This window comes from Notamacropus eugenii, chromosome 7 (genome assembly GCF_028372415.1).
Source record: "Notamacropus eugenii isolate mMacEug1 chromosome 7, mMacEug1.pri_v2, whole genome shotgun sequence".
NCBI lineage: Eukaryota > Metazoa > Chordata > Mammalia > Diprotodontia > Macropodidae > Notamacropus > Notamacropus eugenii.
This window is the reverse complement of record NC_092878.1, coordinates 76435857-76460984: the sequence shown is the minus strand read 5'-3', so window position 1 is coordinate 76460984 and position 25128 is coordinate 76435857. Positions and strand designations below refer to the sequence as shown.

At 36.3% G+C, this 25128-nt stretch overlaps 1 protein-coding gene across 1 annotated transcript in view; it reads left to right on the top strand.

The window, feature by feature from the left end:
• The window catches only part of PTPN21 (protein tyrosine phosphatase non-receptor type 21), a 108832-nt gene that overhangs the window by 53144 nt on the left and 30560 nt on the right, over positions 1-25128 (top strand). The window contains exons 6-10 of the mRNA XM_072622928.1: positions 460-530; positions 3102-3189; positions 5893-5981; positions 16743-16830; positions 17643-17722. Coding sequence (XP_072479029.1) covers positions 460-530; positions 3102-3189; positions 5893-5981; positions 16743-16830; positions 17643-17722 — 416 coding nt within the window. The remainder of the gene's footprint in view (positions 1-459; positions 531-3101; positions 3190-5892; positions 5982-16742; positions 16831-17642; positions 17723-25128) is intronic.

Here is a 25128-nt window from a genome sequence, read left to right as displayed (position 1 = left end):
GATATGCTATGTATTTGTAATCTATATATTCTTTCCCTAGTGAAGTCTTATACTCTACTTTGGTTTCTTAGACATAGGCCAGTATGCACACACTTAAAAGATCAATTTTGACAGATACAACATGGGTTTTGAATACCCTGGCAGTTAAGGAAGTAGTCACATAAATGCTGTTCTTTTTTGTTTCCTTAAGTGCACATAATCTTATGGTATTGGACATAAGGATCCCATAGTAAATATGTTTAAATAACTGGGGTGATACCTTGCATTGTGTTGATGAAATGAAAAGGGCTAGCAGGTTTCTTTTTATTCTTAGTAAAAAGGTCATAATCCTTATTCCAAACTTCTTTTGGTAAGTCCTATTGTCAGCTGTTTGGTAGTAAAGACTGCAGATGCTGGTGTTTGTTCTTTAACCATTTTAACCAGCTGGTTTAAATATCTTCTGTTTTGTTTTGTGTACAGGGTTGGTTACAGGATGAAAAAGTATTGGAAGAAGCAACGCAAAAAGTGGCTTTGCTACACCAAAAATACAGGTGAATGACATAGAATGCAATGATTTTTAAATGGTTATGCCTGTTTAAAATTTTAAAAGTGCATTGACATAAATAAATTCAGAACTTTAAAGGCAGTCTGGTTTTCTGATCCATGAATCAGATCTATAGTGTGTTATTAACTTACCTGTCTCCCTGTTTAACAGAAGTACAAATAGAGAATCCCTCCCCCCACCTCCGCTTCCCATTTACCTTCAGGGTATTCATTCTTGCGTTTTTGGAGGGAGTTGCACTAAATGACTTTCAGATATCATTGGAGTAATCATTACACACTGACTGGTTTAGTTATAAGGAAAAAACCAATTTGAATATGATATTTATATGACATTTTATGTGCATTTTCTCATCTTATTTGAACCTCACTACTGTCCTTTGTGGTAGATAGTAAAGGTAGGACAGGGTGTCCCAAAAGTTATAATGCAGTTTTTTAAAAAATAAGTTTTAATTGATATTTTCTCTTGATTATATCACCATAATATCCTGTGTAACTCTCCCCTACTCCTTCCCAGTGTATCATCCCATATGTCAAATAGTATTTTTTTAGAGAAAAAAAAAATTAGCAAATTGATCTATACATTGAAAAAGTCCTAAGACAAATGTAAAGTATAACACCTATGACCTCTCACCTCTATGAGAGGTAGGTTGAAGGAGTCTTTGCATACCTCTTCATTTGAGTCCTGTTTGATCTTCATAGTTTTGTTACATTTTTGTTACATTCTTTTTATTTAAATTGTTGTAGCCATTGTGTGTGTGTGTGTGTGTGTGTGTGTGTGTGTGTGTGTGTGTTCATTTATTTCTATTTTGGGGGCTCTATTTACTCTACTCTGCATCAGTTCATATAAATCCTTCCAGGCTTTTCTATTCATCACACACATCATTCCTTATAGCATAGTATTCTGTTACATTCATGTATCATAATTTATTTAGCCATTCCTTAATTGATGGGCATCTACTTTGTTTCCAATTTTTAGCTATCACAAAAAAGTGCTGCTATAAATATTTTGGAGTGTGTGGGGACTTTCTTCTCACTGATGGCTTCCTTGGGGTATGAGTCCAGTAATGGGGTTTCTGGTTCAAAAAGTATGAACATTTTAGTTTTATTGCAGTTGTAAATTTAATGGCTTAAAGCTTGGTGACTTTTAATAGACTTTTAGGCTATTAAAGCTTAAAACTGCATTAAGACTTTTGGGATGCCCTGTATTATCTGTTTTACAGATGAGGAGATTGAAGCAGAGACAAATTAGGTAATACGTACCAGAGATGGAATTTGAACTCTGGTTGTCCTGATTCCAAATCCATCTCTCTATGTTATACCATGTTGCCTTAAAAGGTCTCATCTAGCCAAAGTCAGCACCTTTTCTAAACAATTAAGTAGCTGTATGTAATTTCAAATAGCCACTATTTGCCTTGTCCATATTACTGCTTAGTAGGGTATGTGATGTAAAAGTCTACATTATTGCTTTACTTTTTGAGGGCTTATAGAAACCTTTGACATTTTTTATGCTAGTGCCATAGGTACCACTTGAGAAATGGCAGTCAAGACCGATATGTTACCTGTGGTCTCAGTCTTACATTACAGAGGCAAAGAGTGTTATTATTCCCTTGCTCCAGTCTCTCCTATATGCCTTCAAAACTGGTTTCCCCACATCAGTTTCCTGCTCATGGACCTTCAATAATTTCTTGTTTCCTGTAGGAAGAAGTCTGCACTCTAAGTGTGCTTTCTGTTTCTTAATGTGGGCCCAATGCACCATTCCGGTTTCATGCCTGCTAATCCAGCAAATTGGTGTACTTCCATAAACATATTTTATACTTTTCTGCTTTAGTTTCTGCCTTCCTTACCTAGGGTGATGGCATCCCTTCACTGTTCATTTAAAACTCACTCATTCTTTAAGGCCCAACTCAAATCCAACTTCCCCTAGTACTATCCAAGCTAGAATTGTTGTTTTCCCCTCTATCTCTCTGTCTCTCTATCTCTTTCTGTCTGACTGTCTCTGTTTGACTCTGCCTCTGTCTCTGACTGTTTTTGACTCTCACTTCATCTCTTTCTGACTCTATATCTGACTCTTTCTCCCTCTCTCTGCCTCTTTCACTCTGCCTTTCTCTGTCTTTCCCTCCCTCCCATTCTGTCTTTTTTACTTTGTCTTTCTTTCTCCTATCCTAACTCTCTCTCACTCCCTTCCTCTCTTTTTCTCACCTCCCTCTTTCTGTCTCTCTCTCTGCTTGCTCTCTTTCTATTTATTTTTCTTTCCTCTTTCTTCACACACTCAATCCACAATACTGATTATAGACTGTCTAGTATTTTTAGGTATATTTTCATGTGCATAATTCTTTTCCCACTACTAGATTGCAAGCTCATTGAGGGCAACTGTCTTCTGTCATATTTCTTTCTTTCCTTCAAAGCCCCTAGAAAAAGTAACTTGCACATAGAAGGGTCTCAAAAAGTAACTGTTGATTTTTTGAGATACTCAAGGGGGGTTTGGATACTTTGTAATGACTTTAATTTAATGAGTGATCTTTTAAACTGACCTTTTTTATTTTCTCTTTTTGTTGTAGAGGGCTTACCCCACCTGATGCTGAAATGCTATATATGCAAGAGGTAGAGAGGATGGATGGTTATGGGGAAGAGAGCTATCCTGCTAAGGTATGCAGGGATATTAACTGTTTCACAAAAATTGATATTGGGTTTGGGATAAAATGTAAACCTCTTCATTTGGCATTTAAATACTTAGATAATCTGGCCCAAAGCCATCTTTCCAGGCTTATTTCATGTAACTTTGCTTTATGAACTCAGTTCAGCCAAAGTGCATTCCTGGTTATTCTCTGAACCTATCAAACCACCTCCCTCCTCTGCATAGAAACAGTCATGCCTGGACTGCTCTCTTTCCTCATCTCTCAGAATTCTTGTCCTGCTTTCTTCCTGCAAAGCTAACCTCAGGTACCACTTCCTGTGGGGAGCCTTCCCTAATCCCTACCCTTTCCTGAAAATTGTTAGTGTTTTCATTCTCTTCATTGCCAACTGATTTTGTATTTTAGTTATTGTCACCCTAAGTGAGTACCTGCAAAAACTTTGGCCTAAAGGGCCCAAGGTCTCCCAGTGCATCCTAGGTCATCTCCAGTCATCTTGATGAATATCTGGTCACTGGATTCAGATGGCTCTGGAGAACAAGTGAGGCTGTTGACCTTGCACAGCTCTCCTTCACTCAAAGTCAAGTGCAAGTCATGTCATCATTTCTCTGATGGCATGGTCTTCTTCAGCAATGAAGGACAAACATAAGCCTATTGTGAAGGAAGCAGTGTGACAAAGTGGGCAGAGAGCTGACCTTAGAATAAGGCAGACCTTAGCTCAAATTCTGCCTCTGACCTATACTGACCCAGAGATTCTGGTCAAGTCTTTCTCCATGTCCTGGCAGCATAGTGGACACCAAAGGTGGAAAGAGCCCTGAAAGGGGCTTGGCAGCCATCACACCAGAGGTACTGGTCCTCCTTGAACACACCCTACACCCCAACACCACACCATCCATATGTAGAACCGTTGGTTACAACAAATGGAGAAGTTTTTAATGCTGTGGATAAATTCACTTACCTTGTTAGTGTACTTTCCAGGGATGTACATGTTGACAGTGAGGTTGACACACTCATTGCCAGAGCTAGCTCAGTGTTTGGGAGGCTCTGAAGAAAAGTTTGGGAGAAAAGAGGTATTAGACTGACTACCAAACTGAAGGTCTACAGAGCCATTGTGCTAACTTCATTGTTGTATGCCTGTGAAACATGGACAGTATACCAGCTCCTTGCCAGGAAACTGAATTGCTTCGATTTGAACTGTCTTAGGAAGATTCTGAAAATTACCTGGCAGGATGAGGTACCAGACATTGAAGTCCTTGCTCTAACTAAACTGCCAAGCATTCAAACTATGCTTCAGAGAGTGCAACTCTGATGGGCTGGCCACATTGTTTGAATGCGGAATGTGTGCTTGCCAAAAAGACTATTTTATGGAGAACTCACATGGGGCAGGTGATCACATAGTGGTCAGAAGAAGTGATATAAGGACACTCTTAAGGTCTCTTTGAAGAACTTTGGATTTGATTGTGCGACAGGGGAGATACTGGCACAGGACCACTCAGCATGGAATGCCCACATCAGAAAAGGTGCTGTGCTCTATGAGCAAAACAGATTTGAAACAGCACAAAGGAAATGTAGGATGCGTAAATTTGGAGTATCCACTCCAGATGTTCACATGGATTTCCTGTGTCCAAGATGTGGTAGAGCATTCTGAGCTCATGTTGGTCTGACCAGCCAATCAGACACATTGAAACTTCACTTTATCATGGTGATGTCATTTTGGTCCTCTTTGAGGATGAAGGACAACAACCACCACCCTGGAAGCTATCTCTAAGACAGTTAGTCTTAGATTGTCTTAGGGCAGTTGCTGAACCACATTGGAGAAAAGGAGTTCCTTGTTGGCATTCCTTAGGCCAGTGATTTTGAAGTTCCAAACTACAACAAAAACAGCCTTATTTTTGTTCTTGTTACATCTAAGTTCCTTGAGGTCAGGGATTATTTTGTCTGACATTTAGTAAATACTTAATAAATACTTGCTGACTGATTAGTTGATGAAGTCACATAGTAGAAGACAAGCTTCATTTTTTACTTTTTGTGTTGATTTATGGAATAATTGAAGAAAAATTCCATTATAGTTCATATTTATGTAATACTTTGCTGATTTGGAAAAAAAATTATTCTTAACACCTCTGTGAGGTAGATAGTATGTCTTGTTATCTATATTTCTGGATCAGAAGACTGAGTCATAGAGTGGGTTAGTGACTTGCCCCCAGGGTTAGATGGTTAGTTAACATAAGAACCAGACAGCTGAGAAGCAAATCTAAATCTTCTGAGTCTAACCTTACTACTTTTTCCAGTCACATACTGAATTTGTGTTCTTTGTGTTTAAAAATAAGTGCATATATCTGAAAACTTAATCAAGGAACTCAGTTAAAAGGCTTTATTAAATTATACTGATTTTACATACCACTTGCAAATGTTAGTGGCAGGAGAGTTATCTTCACTAACTCTGGGGTAGCCATACTTTTTAACTTTACACCTTTAAACATGTTCTTTAGCAGGAAAATAAAAATAGCCATTTAAGACTTAAAAAACCCATCTATACTTATATACATGTATGTGTGTATACGTATACACATATTTGTGATTAAATGAATGTGTATAACTCTTTAACAGTTTGTTTTAAGTTATCAAGTTATTAAGCTAATTGCTGCTTTTCTGATGTATTTGCTTACTGAGAGTATTTTATTTTGAGGCTGCTATCATTTCTACTTTCTTATTTCAGGATAGCCAGGGAAGTGACATCTGTATTGGAGCCTGTCTTGATGGCATCTTTGTGAAACATAAAAATGGAAGACCTCCTGTTATATTTAGGTATTATTCTTAAATCTTCTTCTTTAAATTTAAACAATATTAAGATTTGTGTTTTGTGTATTTCTTGTGATTTTTGTATTATCTTCTTATAATTCCTGTGGCAAAGCTTTCTCAAGGTAAGAGGGAATTGTGTCTTCTCTAAAATGAAATGCTTTCTGATTGTAGTCGTTCTTTTGATGAACCATGTGGAATATAGACCTCCAAAATAAATGTGTAGGTAGTACTATTTAGTAGTAATAATGTGATGACACTCTAAATTCCTGCTGCCATGTTTCACCTGCTCCAGAATAGAAAAGAAGAAGGGTGATGAGAAATACCTCTTCCTTCACACTCTTGATTTGATGGCCAATTGTTTCAGTGACACCACCTTCTTCACTCTGGAATCCTTCATTTCTTTGACCTTTTGTCTGTTTGTAATGGTGATTTAAATGGGAAGATCTTTCCCATTCATAAATAGACCCATGTGAACTGCTTAAATCACTTGGAAGCCTAAGTCACATGTGGTGGGAGGAGCTTGCTGAATGGGTGGAATAGGAAGAATGGAGCAGAGCTGAGAGGAAGTTGGTGAGAGCAGTTAGGATGGAAGAGATAGAGGACTCAGGCAGGCACAACTAGTGTTGTGTTTGCTTGTGGGAAGGCTCTGACAAGAGAGGAGAAGAAGGCTTGGGAATGGCGTTGTCCTCTGCAGTGCTAATGTGTATTGACTTCTTGGTTACTATAATGGATTTGGCTTTCTGGTGTCTGAATAAATGTTTTTCTTCTGCCTTCTATATGGAGAATCTGCTATACTTTGTTTCAGAACTACGCCATCATACTCAGAGTTGCCCTTGATGCTGTGAATATTGCTGGGGCAATCACTGTTCTGGCCCTGCTAACCCCTGGTCTTGGATAACTCCCATTAATCCCCTTTTCTATACCTTTTCTGGAATCATCATGGCTGTTGGAAGAAATAACATCAGATTGTTTGCATCTACTTTATGCTCTCTAATTTCAACAGGGATTTCATGTATTGCAAATCTTTTATTCATCTCTTATTTGTTCTCTAACATATTATTCATAGTAATTCTTCTAAATGTTCTTCTCTTTCCTCTGGCCTCCCCCCTCCATCCTTTTCCAGATACCTTTCCCAGTCCCCCCTATAGTTGCTTATACTCTCTTCCTGCCTCAAGTAATAATGTATAAATGTGTTTACCTGCTATATCACTTCAATAGAATATAAGTTTTTTGAGAGCAGAAACAATTTCCTATTTTGTTTTTCTGCCCCTAGAGACTAGTGCAGTGCTTTACACATAGTCGGCACTTAATAAGTGTATGTTTAATTAGTTGGAATTTAACCACTGATTTCAACTCCTACTTTTCTGAGGAAACAAAAAGGCCATGTGAAGTGATACTCATCTTCCATTTTCTATACTTCCAAAACTTTTCTGTTGCTTCATGTATTCCATGCTCCTTTTCTCCATTCTCAGAAAATAGAGTGGCCTTTTGCCATGTTAAGCCTAATACTGTTAAATCTATGATCTCTATTTCATCTCTTTCTTTCTCCTCCAGAACCTTGGTCCATCAATCACTCCTCTGTCTTCGCTGAAAAACTTCCATGAATAAGAGTATACTTGCTGCTTGTATTTCTCAAAGGTCTTTCATTTTTCAAACCTCTGAATCTAGTTTTTGTTCTTATTTCTCTACTGAAAATGCTTTATCAAGGCCTTGAAGACTCATTATTTTGAACAACAAAGTTTTGGGGGGGGGGGCCCTAACTGCAAAGTAGAAGCACTACGCACTAGTGGTTTCTCTATTGCCATATCCAATTGGGTTCATCTCAGTTCTCTTTAGACTTCTGAAAAATTTGGCAATAAATATATTACTTTTTGTTATATGGTCATTTCTATGCACATTTTAGTTATCATTCATTTTGACCTCTGTAGTTTATAGCACTGTTGGCCAACCCTCATTTTTTAAAAAAGGACATTTTATTGATATCTTTTGATTTTATATCACTTATATTTATCAATGTATTTTTCTACACGTTTTGAGGTTCTTCTTTTATTTTCTGTGACATTGATCTCTTCTGTATCTTCTCCCTTCTTTCTTTGACTTTTTCTTCTCTCTTTTATTAGTTCCTTTTCTTCCCCAAGCCTCTGGAGATGAATTCCCCTAAGGCTCTATCCTTATCATTCCCTGATTTCATTCTGCCTTCTGCCTCTACATGTATACATGGGCATTCCCAGTGACTAAATGGAGGCTTTCATGTCTCTACTTGTTGAATTCCTTCTATTCCTTTAAGATACCAGTCAGGTAAAATCTCAATATGGGAAATAACCTTTGTGAAAATATGGAGGTGGCAATTGAATTTAAGAAAGCTGCATCAACATAATCAGGCATCTTCAACATAATCAGGCATCTTGATTCCACATATGTCCTCCGGAAAAAAAACCAAACAAACTAAACATTGCACCAGACTGAAAAATGATCAAGAAATCCAAGGAGAAAATATAGCAGGTGATTTATTGCACCCTTGAACTGCATAAAAATCCAGCTTATAGGCCGTAGGAAAGGGGACTGTTGGATAGGCCGTTATCAGATAGTAACTTCCAAAAATGACCAGAAACTAGCCAGAGACATGATTAGCTTGCTACTCTATATCTTGAGGCAACAAGAGTGGCAGGTTTCCCTGAGAAATCTCAGGGGTTGTCAGAAACCTAGAACTGGTACCCTAGAAGTGACTAGGTGGGGCAGCAACTAGTGAGGTTGTGGCTGTGCTCAGGCGGGTACCCTCCCTTCTTTCAGGACTCCTAGGTTCCTAGCATTCTGTCCTGAGATGCCATGGAAGGCCTTGAAGACTCATTATTTTGAACAACAAAGTTTTAGTGGGGGGGTGGGGGGCCTAACTGCAAAGTAGAAGTTAGCAGAGAAACTTAGATCACTTTAGTTCACACTGGCTAGGGCTAAAGAGCTTACCCAAAAGTCCTGAAGGGGGTGGAAATTGGCCACAAAACCCCTATTGATGAACTAATGGAGAGATGAATAAATTGAAGAAGACATAGACAATGATAAAGAATAATGATAGTTCCAGACATACCCCCAAATCCAGCCTAGAAGAAGACAGTAAGTCTACAACATCTACACACTTAAAGGGAGCATTGATTTTCCACAAACACTATATGGATAGGTAGAAGAAATAGAGCAAGAGATAAAATGATGAAATAAGAGCTCTGGAGGAAAGAATTGGAAGGAGAACAGAGAATGGTAGACTTTACTCACGTAACAGCCTCCCTGAAAATTAAAATAGATGAAACAGAAATCATTGACTCCACAAGACAGTAAACACTATTAGAACAAAATCAAAAGATTGAAAAGTCAAGTAATGATCAGATGTCAAAAACCATTGATCTGGAAAACAGGTCAGGTAGAATTAACTTAAGAATCATAGGTCTCCCTGAAAACCAAGGTCAAAACAAAACCTGGACACTGTTCGAAGAATCTGTAAGTGAAAATTGCTCAGATTTATTAGAAGCATAGGGTAAAGTGAAGACAGAAAGAATTTGCTGATCATATCCTGAAAGAAACCCCAAAAGTCCAAAGAGTGTCATATCCCAAATCCAGAGGTTCCAGGTCAAAATAAAAATACTGCAATGAGAAAGGAGTTCAGGTATCAAGAAACTACAGTCAGGATCAAATAAGATCTGGCAGTTTCTGCTATCAATGAAAGGATATCTTAGAATGCAGTATTCTAAAAGGCAAAATAATGTATCAAATAAAGGTAATCATAAAGAAAAGTAAGTAAATAGATAAAAATTAAAAGTGACCTTTAATGGAATAGAAGACCTTCAGGCATTCCAGATGAAAAGACCAGAGTTCAGAAGGAAGTATGATATACAAAAAAAAGCATCAAGAGAACTCTAGAAAGGCAAATTTATTCCAACAGTTGGAAGGGGTTGTACATTGGTGAAGGCAACACTAGCCATGAAACTAAAAGATGTTTGCTCCTTAGAAGGAAAACTGTGACAAATCTGGACAGCATACTAAAAAGCAGACGTCACCTTGCTAACAAAGGTCTGTATAGTCAAAGCTGTGGTTTTTCCAGTAGTAATGTATGACTGTGAGACTTGGGTTGTAAGGAAAGCTGAGTGCTTTTGAGTTGTGGTGTCAGAGAAGATGTTTGAGAGTTCCTTAGATAACCAGAAGATCAAATCACTCAATACTTAATAAATTAATTCAGGCTATTCATTGGAAGATCAAATACTAAAGCTGAAGCTTAAATGCTTTGGTCACATAAGGAGAAAATAGGACTCCATTGGAAAAAATTGGAAAAGCCCCTAGTGTTGGGAAAGACTGAAGGCAAAAGGAGAATGGGACAGCGGAGGATGAGATGGATAGATAATATCATGGAAACAATGAACATGAACTTGGACAGACACTGAGAGATAATGGGACATAGATGGCTTGGAATAGCTTGAAATGGAAGATAGATAGTGGAAGATAACGGCTTGCTGTGGTCTATGGGGTCATGAGGAGTTGGACACGATTGAATGACTCAACAACCCTTGAAGTTACTCCCTAGTTATACTTGATCTTGTGGGGTGGGGTTACTAAAGAGTAGAAGCTGATTCCAGGGTTCAAGGTTCAGTGTTTTCCTAAAACATAGTTCATGAGGTGTTCCTCTCCCTCTTTCTGTTAATATTCAGTCTGTTGGGCAGCTAGGTGGTGCAGTAGATAGAGCACCAGTGCAGGAGTCAGGAGGCCCTGAGTTTAAATATCACCTCAGACACTTCATACTCACTAGGTATGTGACCTTGGGCATGTCACTTAACTCCAATTGCCTCATCCTAGGCCTCATCCTAGGTCATTTCCAGATGGCTCTGGAGGAGAAGTGAGGCTGGTGACCCGCACAGCTCTCCTTCACTCAAAACAAAGTCAAGTGCAAGTCATGTCATTATTTCTCTGATGGCATGGTCTTCTTCGGCAGTGAAGACGAATACACACGCTAACATTCTTATGGGGGAGAAGCAAAAGCCCTGGGTTTGAGAATTTTAAGAAGAGAAAGAGAAGAGTCTAAAAATTTTTTTAGTATAGAAGGGAGGAAGAATGGAGTGGATCCTATTATAGTTGGGTTGTGTGAGAAGAAGAGCATATGAACATGGAGGGAAAAGCTGGGGGACCAGGCAGTAGATAAAACACGTTCATTGGAGTCCTATAAAGAAGGGTTGAACACACATCATGCTAATATGCACACCCACACCCAAAAGAGATTAATACTTATCAGGCAGACAGATGGGAATAAGGAAGAAGTTAAGAGGGAGAATAATACTGCCGGGCAAATAGGGAAAGCAAAACAAACTTCCTGATTCTGGCGGGGAGCTTAAATGGGAAACAAAGAAAAGCAAAGAGCTAGACTCTAAGCGGAATGGGGGTGCCCATCTGTTGTTGAATAGTTGAACAAAATGTGAACTCTATGGAATGTTATTGGACCATCAGAAATGATGAAGGACAATTTTGGAAATGCTAGGAAGCATGAACTGTCAGAATGAAGTGAGCAGATCCAACAGAACATTTTCTATAAGAATAATAACATTGCAAAGAAAAATAACTTTGACTTAACTCTAGTCAAAGCCATGAATAATTGTGTCTGTAGAGTAGCTATGATGAAGCGTGTTACCTACCTTCTGACAGAGGCATGATGCAGAAAGAGACACATTTTTGGAGACGGGTGGATCTGTTTTGCTTCAGTATGCATATTAGTTCTAAGGATTTTTTTCCTTTCTTTTTAATTCGGGTGGGAGGTGGGGGAGGAGAATAGGTTAGTAATAGTGCTAATATCTCCTGTCCTTTTAGTCACACTTTATCCTAGTTGCCAGTTGTTTAGGTTTATGACCCTTTTCCTCTACTAGATTATAAACTTCCTTATGGTAGGCACTCATTTGTTTTCGCAGTGCATGTCACAAGACCTTGTTTATAACAGGTACTAGTGGTATAATGGAAATTTGAAAAAAAATAATTTGTAGTCAAAGGACCTGAGTTGAAATATGGCTCTGCTATGAGACTTGGGACAAATTATTGTTCTTCTCTGGACCTCAGTTTTTCCCTCAGTTAAGTGAAAGGAGAGCTTAGAGAACATCTAATGTCCATCTTTTTTCATATATAGTTAAGCTCAGATTTGCAGAGTAGGTGACTATGGGCTGCACCCTGAGTTCCACTCCTCTTTGGAAGACATTAGTCCATTCCTTCCAACATTTTCTGATGGGTTCAGAATAGTCTTGCATTATTCAAATTTTCTTTACTTTGTTTTTGAAGGTCTTTCTCCTGATCACTACTGGAATTCATTGTTGCTGAAACAAATGGTTCAGTTTAACTACTCTGTTTTGGGGGGAGGTTGTAGCTTTTTTTTTTCTGGAGGTTATCTGTGAATTCTTCACTGTTATAATTATATAGTATTCAGTTTTTCATTGTCCTTGTGTATGTGGTTTCCTTGGTTCTGTTTACTTTATTCTGTCTTTTTAACTTCTTATGGTATAATGCTATTTCTTTAGAATTATGTACCACAATGCATTTGGTCATCCCCAGTTAGTGAGCATCTCCTTCATTTTAAGTTTTTGATACCATAAAAAATCCTGCTATGAATATTCGGTGTATGTAGGACCCTAATTTCTGTCTTTGACAGTAGTTAGATAGTTAGTTGATAGTGGTTACATCTCTGAGTCACAGGGCATGGATATTTTAGTTACTTTTTTGGTTGCTTTGTAAAAAAAAATTCCTTAATAATTTCTGTTTTCACATCACCTAGATTTTCCCCTATTCTGCCTCCCCTCTCCCTTTCACAGAAAGCCATGCTTTAAAACAAAAAAAAATTTTTAAGAAAAAGAAAGAGGGAAAAAAGGTTAGCAAAAAAACCCACCCCACAAAATCCTGTGACAATGTTGTGCACCCATGGATTCCTGAGTTCTGCAAAGGAATAGGCATAAGTGTTTGCAAAGAGATGGCAGAGAGAAGAAGAGTGTTCTCTCATAATCTCTCTTTTGGGTCCAAGCTTGTTCTTTTTAATGCTGCAATAGTCTTTATTTTTATTGTTGTGTGATGATTGTTCTTTCCATTTATATTATTGTTATCATTGGGTATGTTATTTTCTTGGCTCAGTTCATGCCTTTCCATGTTTCCATGTATCCATTATGTTCATCTTTTCCAATAGCATAGTAATTTTTCATTACATTCCTGTACTGTGATTTGTTTAGCTATTTACCAGTCAATGGGAATCTACTTTGTTTTGTTTTTTCTGCCACAAAAGTGCTACCATAGATATTTGGTGTACATGGAGCCTTTCTTTTTGCCAATGGCCCTCAATGAAGTACATAATTATCAATGGCCTTTGATGCTGGGTCAAAGGGTAAGAATATTTTAGTCACTTTATTTACATAACTCTAAATTAATTTCTAGAATAATCATCCTAATTCACAGCTCTACCAGTAATGCATTAGTGTACCTTTCCATAACCTCTCCAGCATTGTCTAGTCACTTTTTTTAGCATAATTCCAAATTATAATTGAGAAAGACTAGACGATTCTACAAGTCCATTAACACTGTATTAATTTTCCTCTCCTCAAAATCTTCAACATTGATTATTTGTATTTTTGTCATCTTAGACAATTTGCTAGATGTAAAATCAAGATTTAGTTGTTTTGATTTACATTTCTCTTAATGATTTGGAACAACCTTTTATTTGGTTGCTGTCCTTAATTCTTTGAGTATGGTTTGTGCACATTGTTTTACTACTTATTCACTGGAGAATGACTCTTAATGTAATATATTTGCATTATTTTCCTAGATATCTTGAACAACAGGCCCTTATCAGGGATCTTTAATACAAAAACTAACTTTCCCCTCTCCTCCAGTTGATGGCTTCTCTTCTCTCCTAGTGGCATGAATTTTATTCACATAAAAACATGTCATTTCATATAAATAAAGTATTTTATGTTTTTTAATCTCTTCTATCCATTGTTCAAATAATAGTTCTCCCTCTGGCCATGGCTGTGAAAAAATATTTTTACCACCATTTGCTAGTTGTATTCCATCTCTGGCAGATGCTTGCCATTTCTGTATTTTACGTAGTGATCTCACCATTAATCCAAATCTCATTCTCAAATTGTCATATTTTTTTAGGGGAGGAGGAGTAGAAGACAGCAGTTAACCCCCCACACAACTTTCCTGCTCTTCCCAAACTGCTAATGTCTTGTTCTTTTAAATTACTTCCACATAATCTGTATATATTTTATATGTACCTCAATATTTATATATTGTATCCCCCATTAAAATGTGTGTATGTTCCTGAGAGCAGGGACCGTGGTTTTATGTAATTTTTTCGAATCCCCAGTGTTAGTATCATGCCTTGTAGTAAGCATTTATAAAAGCATCTTGACACTATCACATGCAGTTTGTTTTTATATATATATGTATATAGATATGTATATATATATATATGTGTTTGTGTGTGTACACACAGATGCATAGATATACCCACACATATTTACACACACACACACACACACACGCACATAGTATTAGTTTCAAAACTGTCCTGCTTCTCAGACACTATTATCTTAAGTAACGGTTAATTTTCTACATCTCACTTTCTTTTCTGAAGCCCTTGCCTTTAACAATAACAATGAAAATACTACCTGTGCCCCTAAGGTCTTTGGTTTTTTGCCCAAGACTTTGTAATTGTTGGCAATGCCTTCCGGGAGTTCCCTCATGTAGTATCATTTGTGCCCACTTGGATCACCTAAGGTAGATAGTAGTCATATATATATGATGAGAGTAGACCTCTCTGTCTACATCTATATATAACTGCCCTCAGTAATAATCAGTAAGTGTCATTTGCCAATGCTGTTCTCTTATTCTGACCCTTACTGGATGGATATTTGATAGCACTTGTGGGTCTATGTGATTAGTATAGAGCACATAAGCATCTACTTAAATTTTTTAAGTTAAAGTTTACTTTTTTAATGAAGAAAAATTGATTTTTCTTTGCCTCCCACATGCCCTAAAGAAAGACATAAATACCACATTTCCATGTGTGTGTGTGTGTGTGTGCATGTGTGCATGTGTATGCGCACTCACATTTTGTTCTGTACCTGTCTGGCAGAAAGTGAGGAGTATGCTTCATAATTAGTATTCTGCAGTCACGGTAGCTCATTGTCTTGATCAGAGTTCTTAAGGCTTTCAAGATTGATTGTCTTTATGATGTCGCTTGTATTGTATAAATTGTTTTCTTTGCTTCACCCTGTATCATTTCATGCAAGTTTTCTCAAATTTCCCTGAAACCATCCTTTTCATCATTTCTTATGGCTCAGTAGTATTTCATTGCATTCATATACCATAATTTGTTTTTGCCATCCCCCAATTGATGAGCATTGCCTGAAATTCTAGTTCTTTGCTATTACAAAAATGATTGCTATAAACGTTTTTACATATAAAAATCCTTCTCCTCTTTCTTTGATTTCTTTGGCATGTGGCTCTAATACTGGTATTGCTGGGTCAGAGGTTATATGCAACTGACAAATAACATTTTGGACTGAACTCCAAATAACTTTCCAGAATAGCTGGACCATTTACAGCTCTACAAAAAATGCATTAAGGTTTCTGGGTTCCTATCTTTCAGCAACCCCTCCAACATTTGTCATTTTCATTTTTCGTGAACTTTATCAGTCTGGTGAGCATGAGGTGAAACCTTGGGAATGTTTTAAAGCTAAATGTCTTTGGGTGTCCAGCTACCTTCACTTTGGGCAGATCCTCATACTTGTTTCTTAGCTCCAAGTATTAATTATTCTCCCTTCTTTTCTCTGTGACGTTCTGATCACCTGACACAGGTTCTTCTCTGCCTCTTCAAATCTTATTCATTGGTTGACACTGAAACCCTTCCAATAGCTATAAAGGAACATTTCATTCTCCCTGATAACCTGGAGTGTGGAGAAGGTCATTCTTTGAGCCATTTTGCTTTCTTTTCTAGTAGGAAAAACTGTATACAATTTGAACCTAGGTAGCAGTCTCTTGGCTCTGTTGGAAATACAGACATTACTACACTTTGCAGGTTATGATAAAATCATTCTTGTTCTTTGTACTTGCTGGGAGTGGGATCCTGTTTCAATGTCCTTATTATTTTCTTATTTGGAGAATTACTAATTAATTTATGTCCAACTTTGTACCTACCTCATGAAACTTATCATTTTCAGTCTCTCATTATAATAATTTGTAGGCTAGTATTATCTCCCCAAGACTTTAATGCTTCTTGAGGGCATTTACTATGTGTTGTCTTCAGCTTTGTATATTGCATAGGTTTTAGCATTTGATATTGTAAGATTTGTATCATGATTCTTGTTCATAAAAGTGTTCAATATAAGTTGAATGAATAAATATGAATCAAAGCTTTACTTTAAAAATGTAATTAATGAATTCTTGAGGCAGGTTGGTCTAGTGGATAGAGAGCTGGTCTTGAAACAAGAAAGACTTGGTTGAAGTCCCATCTTTGACAAATACTGTCTGTATGTAACCCTGAGCAAGTGAATTGATGCTCCCAATGTCTCCTGGCAACTCTCAAAGACTCTTAAATTGAAGAGAAAGTGTTGGTCAATATTGGTAGAAAGAATTTTCTTACTGGAAATTTCTTATACCAATGAAATGACAGGTTTGATAAAGAAAAAAGATCATAAATAAACTCAAAATTTCCCTGTTAAGATTTTATGAAGTTATAAATTTAGTGTTATTCTCTTTCTTTAGGTGGCATGACATTGCTAATATGTCACACAATAAATCCTTCTTTGCCTTAGAACTGGCAAATAAAGAGGAGACCATCCAATTTCAAACTGTGAGTATTAGTGATCTCCACAGAACATTTTTAAACCATGCATTTGGAGTTTTGGTGGCTTTAAAATTGTACCTTGATAAATAAATTTGATTTTGATATGAAGCTCTAGGGGAAGAGTAGAAAAGAAGAGTTGAATAGTTTATCAATAATATTTTTTCTAATAGTTGTTAGGCTCTTTCTTGAATAAAGTGAAGTCATCAAATATTTATTAAATACTTAATAAGTGCCAGGCACTGTGCTAAGTGCTGGGAACACAAAAACAAGTAATAAGAAAGACCGCTTCTACCCTCAAGGAGTTTACCTGCTCATGGGAAGTAAAGAAAGTGGCGAAAGACACCCTGTGAGTCATAAGTGGAGTGAAGGAGTGCTCATGACTGCCTTGGGCACTTTCCTTAAAATGTATTTACATGGGGCCTCTTATTCAAGCATTATGTTGAAAACCTTTTGTGTGTGTGTATGTGTGTGTGTGTGATTATTGGGCAAGTGTCTAATGTGGCATCTTCACCAGAGGCTGTAACTTACTCTACCATTTTTCCATTTCAGAAACATTTTGGGTTGTCAAGTAGATAACTACTACTTAATAAGAAGTCTCTTAGGCTATCTGTAGTGTGTACTTTTGCCAGTTTGCATCCCTACAAGATGCCTTTTACATGATTAAGTTTTTATCTGAACAACCTGAAGAATCAGCAATATATTAAAAATGGCTCATTAATAGAATGTTGGGTAACCACATGTTATATGTACTGCCCTTAATGTTTTATACATGAAAACTTAACACATTCATCTTAATTTATGAACATTTTATTTGCTAGGAAGACATGGAAACTGCAAAATATGTGTGGAGGCTGTGTGTTGCTAGACACAAGTTTTACAGACTAAACAAATGCAACCTGTAAGTATTATTTGCTTATAAAACTCTGAGAAATAATGATTTTAGACACTCCCACTTTATATTTTGTTTTATAAACTAGAAATTTAATTGGTACCCAGAGTAGAGGGTCATGTTTTTATACCTTTTCTATAATTTTTTTTCTTTATTTGATTTACATATTAAGATGTCATACTAATTTATTTCACTATTTCCTTCATGACCAAATAATTATAGTTTTCATAGAATCACCTGATCAAAGATTTAGAGCCAGAAAGATATCTTAGTGATCATTTAGTTCAATAATTTCATTTTATAGATAAGGAAATTAAGGCCCAGAAAAGTTAAGTGTCTTGTCCAGGGTCACAAAAGTAGATGGCTACAGAGCCAGGATTTAAACTTTCAGATCTTCTGTCTCTAAATCCAGCACTCTTTCCAGAATAGCATGCTGTCTCTTTTCAGGATTTTTTTTTTCAACTCATTCCTGGCTAATAACTTGAAATATATTTTTAAAGGATGTGCCCTTATTAGTATTTATGATGTTATAAATGCAGTTTTCTCTTTTTCCCACTCAAAGGTAAGGAATACAAAATACCTGCCTCTTCCCCTGGAGTTAGTTTTTTGAAAACCCAGATTTACAGAATCCTAGTTTATTGATACACTCTTAAAGACTCAAGTACTGAGAGAGAAAGGCAGGATATGTGCAAGTTTTTTCTGATCATGTTCTTCTCTGGCACCTGTTATAAATGAGAACAAACTATAAGTTAGCTTATGTAGAGGCAAACTATATTGCATATAATGCCTAAGTCCAGTACAGTGCCTAGCACATAGTAGGTACTTAATAAGTACTTGTTGACCAGTTAATAACTTGCCAAAGGTACTTATTTGATTTTTCTGTAATTGTGTACCTTGAAGTGAAATATTTAGTGGGGTCTTTTTTTTTTTTTAATTCTTCTGTTCTTATGTTTTATTCTGCTAGCTGAAAAGAAACCTTTTAGGTGAAAAAGTCCTTTAAGCTTGATAAAAGATCATAAAACTCAGATATTTCACTAAAAAAACCCCAGCATGCAATGATATTATTATTTCCATTTTACAGTTGAGGAAACTGAGGCAAATAAAGGGGGTCACATAGCGAGTGAGTGTCTGAGGCCATATTTGAATTCAGGTCTTTCTGACTCCAGGCCCAGAGCTATATCCACTGAGACACCTAGCTGCCTCCAGCACTCTTATTAGCACCAAATTAAAGTTACAGACTTCTTTCTTCTCCTTTCCTACCATGAGGGTATAATAATTTATGTCAGTAAAAACTGAGAAAGTCACAAAGAGAGAAAAATAATGAAAGAAATATAAAAAGATTATAGTTAAATTTAAAAATAGAAAAACTTCATGAAAGCCTACTAAGAAAATATAGATTTAAAAGAAACAAGTCTCAAGAAGGAAAAGTTAAAACATTTTTGATTTTAAAAATGTTTAAAACATTTATGTTTGGAGAAATGACAAAGAAAGATGAACGTGAAAATGGCACTTATCTCAAGCTAATGTCATGTTAGCACAGTATTTATGTACATACACAAATGTCTTCAAAATCATAATTTATTCGATGCAACAAAAATTTTTCAGAAACCCTTCATGTGCTAGGACTTGAAGATATAAAGACAAAACTGACCCTCAGGGAGATTAAATTCTCCTAGGGAATTTTTATAACGTAAGATGTTACTCACATGACAGAAGTAGTTGAGAATTATTCATTTTGAACAATATGAAAGAAAGAAATGACTTGAAAATATGCATCAATATTAGTTTAGGAGTTAAATTTTACTTACTTATTTTAAAAAAGTACTGTGACTCATAGCCTCTTGGTAGTGATTTTAATATTCAGAGGAAAAAAACAAATAATTGTTTTCCTTGTAGTAAAATGAACCACTGTGTGAAATATAATTTTTGCAGTATATCTCTTTTATGCTGAATATAAGTAAGTGCTCATTTATGGACTGTTATAACCATAGATGAGAAAATATTTCATTTTAAATTGAATAATTACATTTAGAGTATAGGTTTCCAAATTGTGCATCACACTATTTCTATAAAGTATCCTTACAAAATTACTTATGGTTTATTTTCTTGGACTTGATATTCTGGTGATCTGGCTCAGTAACATGGTTATCCATGTGAAAGAAATTAATTCTTTGTTTTGGATATTTTTTTCTGGGTGAGTTGGAGGGAAAATCACAGAACCTGAAAAAAATGAATTTATATATACTGATTCTTTTGAAGAGCTCAACTAGTTATTACATTGAACTCATTCATTATTGTGTCATAACAATGCTGAGATCCCTCTCTGCAGGCCTGGGAGACCCGAGGTCAAGTTTTGCTTCTGTCACATGCCTTGTGACTCTGGGCAAGTCACTTAACCTCTTAGTGCTCTAGGCAGCTCTTGAAGACTGTAGGTTGAATTGCAGGGAAGGTACTGACCTACTTTGGTAGAGGGAGTTTCCCTATGTGGGTGTAGCCTATATCAAGGAAGAGATAGGCCCATGTCCTGCCCTTCTCCCTTACAGGTGGGTAGTTGCAGATGGGTAAACATAATTATATAGGAATGAGTTTGTGGAGGTTAAAGAACTGTACTAGATTTCATGACTCCAAATTTGGATCTCATTTAATTGTTACGGGACAATCTTTTAACTTGATAAATCAATTTACTTTACACAAAGGAACTGCCTAGAAAATTTTTTCTTACCATATAGAATCAGGGCACCTTTCTAATTGTTCAACAAAAGACCAAATGGCTTCTAGGATTTTAATAGTGAAATGGCATTATGGCTTTGCATTTTTTGTTTATGTAAATTTAACAAGAAAGAGACACTGTTCTTTCACCTTATCAGAATTAGATGAATGATTTAAACTTTTTGGATCTCATTTTAAAAAATATGTAAACAATATATAAAAAATATGCAGACAACCCTTTCGTTGTTATAAAAATCAAATGAGGTAAAGTATATTAAGGAAGTTCCTTTGAAATATGATAAAGAATGGGGAGATGTTATCTAGGTTGTAATTTTCTTGACTATTTTTATCTGTTTTAAGTTTTCTCTGGTATTATTGCCTTTTCCTCTTCATTTAGAAACACTGAATTCCCCCTCCCCCATTAAGATTTTTTTCTTTGACATTTATGACTTTTAGTATATTCTAAAGAAAGGTTAAATAAAATTAAACATTTTCTTACCTTATTCTTTGACTATCTTGAAAGGGCACCTGCTTTTTATGCTGTAGATCTCAGAATGCATGAATTCCATCTGAGAGACTGCATAGTGAGATAGAGGGCTGGCTTCTGGGTTAGATTCAGCTACATTTGGTCTAGTCTCTGACACTTCCTGGCTGGGTGAACCTGGGAAAGTTATTTAACCACATTGTGCTCCAAAATCTCTAAGACCTTGAGTTGCTGAAGGGGGTACTACCCTGTATTTGTAAAGGATGTTGCATTACTTCCTCACTGGGAATATCATTGAAATCACAGGCTCTGAAAAACAAACAAACAAACAAAAAACCTGAAAACAATAAAAAAAAGTTCAGTGAGAAATGCTTTGCATTTTTTTCTTGTGCTCTGAGATCCCAAATGTCTTATTGTATTCTGATGCATTGAATATCACTAGTTCTTTTCAAGAACTATGCTTTTCAAATCACTGATTTTCCGTAGTCTCAGTGAATTCCTTATAAAATCCTGAAAACTTGACTACCTTTTAAACAGTTTGCTTATGTACCAAATTTAGAATGCCAGATCCTAAAGTAAATTCTAAGCATAATGATGTGAAGGAGAAAATGCTTAGATTATTAGAAATGATTAGAGAGGTTTCTTCGAGTTAATTTTTTTTTGTCCAGGAAAAAATATCTTTTAAAAAATAAATAGAAATGGCATTTAGGGGTGGATGTAGCAAGCCTTCATACAGGGTGCTGTGGAATTGAGGTGCTAAAATAGATATTGTGTGGGTGCTGATACTTGAGTTCTGTCTGTGAATTTTGTATTTAGCATATCCAGAGTTTCACTTCCGTCCCAGGTTGGGCTACAGCAGCAACACTGATGTAACTGTGGGGGTTTGTTGGCAGAAGGTTTTTTGTTTTTTTGACACTCTCTACCTTTCCCTCTCACTCACAAGTCTCTGGAAATCTCAGTGTCAGGTTCGAGGGACATAGAACACAATTTTGACAAAGACTGGCCTCAGTGCCGGAGGGGGATTATTGTCAAACAACAGAAGTCAATGCCTTCAGTTTGGTTCTGAGTATTGGATTCAAACCCTGTCTCCATCATTTACTGTATATGTCATGTTGGGCAAATTACTTAAACTTTTTGGGTCATAGTGTCTTCATCTGTAAAATGAGAGGGTTGAACTCCATGTCTCTTGATTCCTTTCCTTCTCGAATTCTATCACCCTAAGTATCTTCCTGGCCCTCAATTTCCTTATCTGTAGAATAAGAGGCTTGGACTAGATCACTTTTGAGTTCTGACTCTAACTATGATTCTGTGATCATAGCTCTAAATGTTGGTGTCCAGTTAAGAAGTGAAAAATAAAAAAATTAAAGGCTACTTATGTTGTCCCAGGCCAACTTTTGTGGGCTAAAATAGTGAATGTAGGTCAAACTTAAATTCCTTAAAAACTTAAGTAAATAATTGGAGGATCTAGTCAACCTTGAAAAAGAACCAATTCCATTTATACTTGGTAACCTTAACATATTCTCATAATATTAAGGATGATGATGATGATGATAATTTCTTCCATGGGTGTAGTAATCTAAGTTTACAAAACATTTTCATATTTATTAAAAAATTTGCACCTAAAGATATTAAAAGTCATCCTATAAAACCAACTTTAATGGATGTTATTTAATGAACATTTATTAAATGCTTACTGAAAGCAAGGAACCATGTTAGGTGCTAAGGATGTTAGAAGTATATTGTTTGTTGAGGGTGTTGACCTGAAAACTTGTTGAAGAAAAGGCAACATGGCTAAATGCATACATTTTATGATTTAATTAATTAATTGATCAATTCCCCATAAAGAAAACAGTTACATAATGCATTATGGAGCCAGAAATGTTCTGGCTACCCAGTGCAGAAATCTTCTGGCTTATATACATTTTGCCATGAGGAGGAAACTCTCTTAACTAAGCAAATCATAAATTCAGTAAGACAAGACAATTAACAAAGCAATGTCAATCAAATGTTGGGATTCCAAGCTGGGTAAACATATGTCTCGGTGACAAGGAAGGAAGGAAATCCCACCACTAGTGAGTGGCAGGCTTCCTGCCCTAAACAGATAACTGACACAGGAAGGGGCAAACAATGTTCAATAGAAATTATGACCCAAGATGTCTATATTCTCTTTACCACTAACATGCCACAACATAGTATGTGTCTATAGATAATAAGATACAAAGGAAAGACCCATTATTCAAGATATGTCATAGGTTAAAGGTCTCCAAGGAATGCAGAGTCAGCCTTGGTTGGCTTTTGCTGACATAGGAAGAGGCACTCTCTGAGTTTGCTTCAGAGAGAACAAAGAGATTATTCCAAAATTTTATATTAAACATTATCAAGGGAAAATAGAAACATAGAAATAATTGATCTAAGGGACAGTGAAAGAGGTTCAGAAATAATTCCAGGCAAAGGACGATGAGAAACATAGAGAGATTACTTTCACACAGTGTTGAAGTTGGGGGCAGGGGGATGTCATTGTGACAAAGAAGGCTTCATGCAGAAGACGGCATCTGAATTAGATCTTGAAGGAAAGAAGCAGTTCAGCGTGTGGTGGTGGGGAGAATCCGTTCCAGGCATAGGGAATATCTGAGCAAAGACCACAGGTATAGGAAGAAACAGGATAAAAATGGTAACAGATAATAGCCTAGTATAGCTCAAATATGTAACATACCAAGAGAGGATAGTATTAGAGAAGCTTTGGGTAGTTTGGAGGTCAGTTGTGGAATGCTTTGAATAGCAGGTTCCAACAATCCAAGAAATAAATTCTTGTTGGATTAGATTGCCTAGTCTTCTAAAATAAATTTGAAGGGAGATTATTAAAGGATGCTGTCAGACTTTGAGATATTCAACTCTACCACCCTGAACTAATAACCCTGATTATAGTCATTTACTATATTTAAGTTCTTAATAAACCTTGATTTTCTGTTACTTCAAATGTGCTGTTCAAAATAGGCTAACTAGTAGGATTTGACTGACAGTAAGATTTGACTACAGGACTTGACCTTGTCTGGTTTGATTTCTGAGGACAGCATTAAATTACGAGAAAAATGTTATGTTTAAGGATCATACTGTGTGATTATTTAATTACCTGTTTTCTTTTTAATTTGGCCATATAAATAATTGGGGGAAAATAAAATACTAAATTTTTTTTAAAAGAGCAGGGAATGGATTATTTAGTTAGCAGCTGTGTGAAACTTTCTAGTATTAATGAAAATAGCTTACTTGGGGCCCCATATGGCCAATTTATGTATTTGTTAGCATCTAAATGTTTTAAGACTTCTCATTGCTAGAGGAATGCCTGTCAAATAAAAACATTCTAAAAATAATATTAATAAGAAAGAAAATAACAAAATAACAAAAAAATTTACCATACTGAGTTAATAAAAGAGAGCTATACTTTTTTTTTTACGCTTTTAAAAGTATCTATAGAATGGCAGTGTTGCATAATAACTAAAGTGAAGATCTGGAAGCTAGAAAGTCCTGGGTTCAAGGTCTGCCTCTGTATGACCCTGGTCTAGTCACTTAAATCTCAAGTGCAACACCTCGAAACTTTAAGTTTCTGAGGTGATAATCCACATCAATAAGAGGGAGTTTCCTCAGCAGAGAGTTCCCTATATTATGGAAATCACAAATCTAATAATTTTTTTTAATGTTAAAAATATCTAACCTGTTGTAGTCAAATTTTGTAGTACACTTATACATGTTCTAATCCAAGAATAAAGAAGCAAAAGCTTTTTCTTAAAGTGATAGTAAATACATCAAAAGAATGATCTTCTTTTCTGAACAGGTCAAGTCAACATATCAAGAAGTATTTATTAAGCAACTACTATATGTCAGGTACTGGGCTAAGTGCTAGGGATGCTAAGGGTAAAAAAAAAAAGGCAAAAAGTAGCTCCTGCTCTCACAAACCTTGCAGTCTTATTGAATAAGACAACATATAAACAACTCTGGACATGTGACATATACAAATTGGGGATAATCTTGGGAGGATTAAGAAGACTGAGAAAAGCTTTTCATAGAAGGTGGGAAGTTACTTTAGGCTTGAAGCAAAGATGAGGAGGGAGAGAGTTCCAGGGATGGGGGAATAAACAAGGGAAATCCCCAGAGTCTAGAGATGGAGTGTCTTGTTGGAGAAAACCAGTGTTATTGGACTGCCGAGGATATGGAAGAGGAAGTGGTA